General features: G+C 40.7%; 1 protein-coding gene across 1 annotated transcript; it reads left to right on the top strand.

Annotated features, from left to right (window-relative positions):
* Positions 1 to 392: 392 nt before the first annotated feature.
* Positions 393 to 4673, top strand: LOC132252834 (uncharacterized). The gene is made up of 2 exons (XM_059734175.1): positions 393 to 1449; positions 4501 to 4673. Exons 1-2 carry the CDS (start codon positions 393 to 395, stop codon positions 4671 to 4673), a joined length of 1230 nt encoding a protein of 409 aa, XP_059590158.1.
* The last annotated feature ends 423 nt before the right edge of the window (positions 4674 to 5096 follow it).

The raw sequence follows: 5096 nt of genomic DNA, 5'->3' as shown, positions 1-5096 counted from the left end.
AGCAAGGTAGTTTATTCACTTTCCATGTAAGAGTAGTTTATATATTTAGGAGTAATTCTAGCAAGGTAGTTTATTCACTTTCCATATAAGAGTAGTTTATTCACTTCCCATGTAAGAGTTTATTCACTTTCCATGTAAGGGAAATTCCATTCCGGAATTGTCTCATATCCGTAGGCTATTTATTTATGCTTTCATTCATTGTAAAGAGAGGTATCACAGAATGAATTGAGGTGTTCCTCCATATTTTGTCTTCAAATTCTTCATATTTTTCTTTAAATTCTTCATGGTATCAGAGCAGGTTTAATCCTGTCTCATCGTCTTCATCTTTAGTCAGTTTTTTTTACTCAATTCTATTCTTCTAATTTATGCCTAAATACGGTCCAGCCTTTGGAATGGCTACCAATTCATCATCCTCTACTTCTGATATCATCATCTCATCATCTTCATCCTCTCATCAGATGGAAACCTCTCATCTTCCAATCACAGCCCATAAACTGAATGGGCAAAATTATTTGCAATGGTCTCAGTCCATATTAATGTTTATACGGGGAAAGGAGAAAGATGACTACATCACTGGAGCTTCGGCGGCACCAGAAACCACAGCATCAACCTACAAAAAGTGGATAGCAGAAAATAATATGGTCATGTCCTGGCTAGTCAACTCTATGACCGCTGACATTGGTGAAAATTTTCTGTCATTTGATACTGCCAAAGAAATCTGGGACACTGCAAAAGAAACTTTTTCAGACAAGGAAAACACATCTGAAATCATCCAGATTGAAGGCATCCTCCACGATTTGCGTCAAGGGAACCTTACGGTAACTGAATATTTCAATACTCTTACTCGTCTATGGCGTCAACTTGATACGTTTGAGGTTCATAACTGGAATTGTGTTACAGATGGTTTTTTGTATAAAAAGATTGTCGAAGGGAAACGTGTGTTTAAATTTTTGTTAGGTTTGAACAAAAATCTTGATGAAATCAGAGGAAGAATCATGGGAGTAAAACCCCTACCTAGCCTCAGAGAGGCATTCTCTGAAGTCTGTCGCGAAGAAAGTCGGAAAAATCTCATGATGGGATCCCATCAACAACTGAATATGGCAGAAAGCTCGGCTCTTAAGACTCAATTCGCTCCTTTTGACAACCGTCAAAAAATTAAAGGAGGTAGACCTTGGTGTGATCATTGCAGAAAGCCGGGACACTCAAGAGAAACTTGCTGGAAGATTCATGGAAAGCCAGTAGATTGGAAGCCACGTCAACCACTTGAGAAAGAAGGACGAGGCAATCATGTGGCTACCGATGAACAATCGCCACAACCTGAAGCTAGCCCTTTTAATAAGGAGCAAATGGAGATGCTTCAGAAACTATTGTCTCCTCTTTTGTCAGTACAGTCACAAACTGGCTCATCTTCCAACCAGGTCATTGGTTCCGGAACCTTGGCTCACAAAGGTAATTTTTTGAGTGCCTTCACTGCTGGTAAGAAACGTAAAAAACCTTGGATAGTGGACTCAGGAGCATCTGATCATATGACGGGAGATGCGACAATTTTTGATACATATAGCTCATGTCCAAATAATTTAACAGTCCGAATAGCAGATGGTTCACTATCAAAGGTTGCCGGAACAGGTTCAGTTGTGCTATCAAGGGATCTTACTCTCAACTCTGTTCTCCTTGTTCCTAACTTGGACTGTAATCTATTGTCAATTAGTAAACTCACTAAGGAAAAGAGGTGTATTACTAATTTTTCCTCCACTCACTGTGAATTTCAGGATTTGGATTCGGGGAAGACGATTGGCAATGCTGAGGAATGCTCTGGACTCTACATCCTTAAGGAGCGCCATGATCCACAAGAACAACCTCAAATGACAGTTGGTAGTAATTCTTTTTCGGTTTCATGTCAAAATAACGATAGTGCAATTAGGTTGTGGCACTATCGCTTAGGTCATCCAAATGTTATGTATCTCAAGCATTTATTTCCTTCATTATTTAATAAAAATCCAAAATCCTTTGAGTGTGAAATCTGTCAATTATCAAAGCAAGTCCGGTCTCACTTTCCCATTCAACCCTATAAAGAGTCTAGTCCATTCTCAATGATTCATAGCGATATCTGGGGTCCGTCAAGAATAAAAAATGTAACTGGTACTAGGTGGTTTGTCTCATTCATAGATGATCACACTAGATTAACTTGGGTATTCCTCATGAAAGAAAAATCTGAAACGAGTCAAATTTTCAAAAATTTTAAAAATATGATTCAGACCCAATTCCAGTCAAAAATACAAATTCTAAAGTCTGATAATGCTAGGGATTATTTCAACTCCATTCTAGGAGAATTTCTAGCACAAGAAGGGATAGTTCACTTAAGTTCATGTGTTGATACCCCACAACAAAACGGAATCGCTGAAAGGAAAAATAGGCATTTGTTAGAGGTGGCTAGATCACTAATGTTCTCCATGAATGTTCCAAAATTATTCTGGGGGCAAGCTGTCCTTACGGTAGCCTACCTCATCAATAGGATGCCGTCTAGGGTACTAAAATTCCAAACACCTTGTCAAACACTTCTAAAATCCTTTCCGACTACTCGTCTCATCTCCACCGTCCCACCCAAAATTTTCGGGTGCTCTGTCTTTGTTCATATCAATCAACAACATAGAAGTAAACTTGATCCTAGGTCACTCAAGTGCATCTTTCTTGGGTATTCTTCAAATCAAAAAGGGTATAAGTGTTACTCTCCGGTCACAAGAAAATTCTACAATTCAATGGATGTCACCTTTTTTGAAACCCAGCCTTACTATCCCAAAAACGATATTCAGGGGGAGAATTCAACTCAAGAATATCAATTTTGGGATCTTGAGTCATTCAGTGAGTCACCCATCACCACTGAAAATCACATTCCTCCAGAGTCATTTAATCAACTCGAGTCCATTGTTGACTTGTGGGATAAGGAGTACATCCAAGAGGAAACGGAGGAAAGAGCACTTTCTCAACAAACCCATGAGGCAGAACCGGGTCCTAATCCAAGCAAACTTCCAGGTAACAATGCTCCTGATGGTACTGTTGATTCCGAGTTAGAAAATGATATTCTTAATATGCCCATAGCTTGGAGGAAAGGAGTTAGATCATGCACTCAGCATCCCATTGGAAATTTTATTTCTTATGATAAGCTATCACCTACGTTTCGTGCATTCACTTCTAGCATCACAGAGATACAAGTTCCTCAGAATATTCAGGAAGCTTTCAAGCATCCCATGGTGTTATACTGCGACAATCAAGCTGCCATCAGTATCGCAAAGAATCCGGTTCATCATGATCGAACTAAGCACGTGGAGATAGATCGACACTTTATCAAGGAAAAGATTGAAGAAGGAGTTTTCAAAGTCAGCTACACTCCGACAAACTGTCAAACGGCTGACATTCTCACAAAAGCTATTGCTCGAGTTAACTTCGAAGATCTGACAGAAAAACTTGGAATGATCAACATCTACAACGCGGCTTGAGGGGGAGTGTTGGAAATCAAGCCAGCATCCTCTGTTTACTTCCCTAATTAGTGTAATGTACAACCTTTATTATAATTGATTTAGGAGTAATTCTAGTAAGGTAGTTTATTCACTTTCCATGTAAGAGTAGTTTATATATTTAGGAGTAATTCTAGCAAGGTAGTTTATTCACTTTCCATGTAAGAGTAGTTTATTCACTTCCCATGTAAGAGTTTATTCACTTTCCATGTAAGGGAAATTCCATTCCGGAATTGTCTCATATCCGTAGGCTATTTATTTATGCTTTCATTCATTGTAAAGAGAGGTATCACAAAATGAATTGAGGTGTTCCTCCATATTTTGTCTTCAAATTCTTCATATTTTTCTTCAAATTCTTCAGTTGGTGCACAACCTTTGCGGATGCGAGGATTCGATGACTAGTCAAGGCCTTAGGCTACCTTAAGTGCCATATTCTCTTCTGATATGTGTCTCCTCATTTCTCATTTCATTCTTATCATTTTATAGGGCTTTCAAGCCATCACCTGACTGGTCGAGTACATCAGCTTTCTCTTGGGGGAGTGGTGTGTTAGGAGGACGGACGTCAAAGGTTGCGTGGCATCCATGATTGAGTGGACGAAACCTGTGTCAGGTCATGCATGGCTGACCTCTCCGGTACTTGTTGGTAACATGATCGGTTGGAGCTTTGCTTTGGGACCTGTTTCTCATATCAATCTTGTTGCAACCTCTTGTTCCTCATATCAGTATTGTCACCGTCCTTGCCAATCTTGTCACCGTCCTATGTTCTTTATACCAGTCTTATTGTAGTCCATGGTGTCTATGTCGCATGAGTCAGTGTGCAAGCCGGTACTATGCTCTTGGACATGTTCAACTTTCCCGGATCGACTAGTAGGGCTCCTGAGGGATCTAAACCTTGATTTCCTAGGCACACTTCCCCAATGATGTCTTCTGGGATAAGCTCTGTTATGTTGATTTGGGTAAGACGATGTCGTTCTCAATTGTTTAGCAGCTTACCATCTCTACTTCAAGAACCATTGCGTCCGGGGAGACCTACTTGGGTTGCGTGATTTTGGTCTCCTTTTCGGTGAAGGCTTTGGTTCGATGGAGGAGTGCCGACCACTCGAACGGGTGAGCGAACCCACGAGTTGGACACCCATCAAGCTTGGTATCTCCAACGGGTAGACTCGCGTTAAGCTCAGTACCTCCAACAGAAGTTGCCGGCCTGCTTGATGATTATGTCATTTGAAAGGATCCGAAGGCCCACTAAAGCAACTTTGTATAAGCAACCCGCTTAGCTTGCGCATGTCGAAGTGTACCTTTCTACCTTTTTCGATCTCTCTCAACTAGAAGCTTATGGCGTGCCTCCGACTCTTGCGCGTGAGCCTTCTCATAATTCTCTATGTCCTTGATTACAAAATGATTGCCTCGCATCAGTAGACAATGCGCCTTTCTATGCAGAACAACACTAATGAACCGTTCTAGATGCCTATGGACGTCAAGCAGGTTCAAAGCAGTTAGCAAGACCTAAGAAGTCATTTGAGTCGGCTCAATGTTTAGCAGCCAATAGATAGGTCGAAAGATGCCTTCTCCACCCACTTGGCGAGG

The sequence above is a fragment of the Vitis vinifera genome, chromosome 17 (assembly GCF_030704535.1).
Source record: "Vitis vinifera cultivar Pinot Noir 40024 chromosome 17, ASM3070453v1".
In the NCBI taxonomy this organism is placed as follows: Eukaryota; Viridiplantae; Streptophyta; class Magnoliopsida; order Vitales; family Vitaceae; genus Vitis; species Vitis vinifera.
This window is presented reverse-complemented; position numbering and strand designations above follow the sequence as displayed.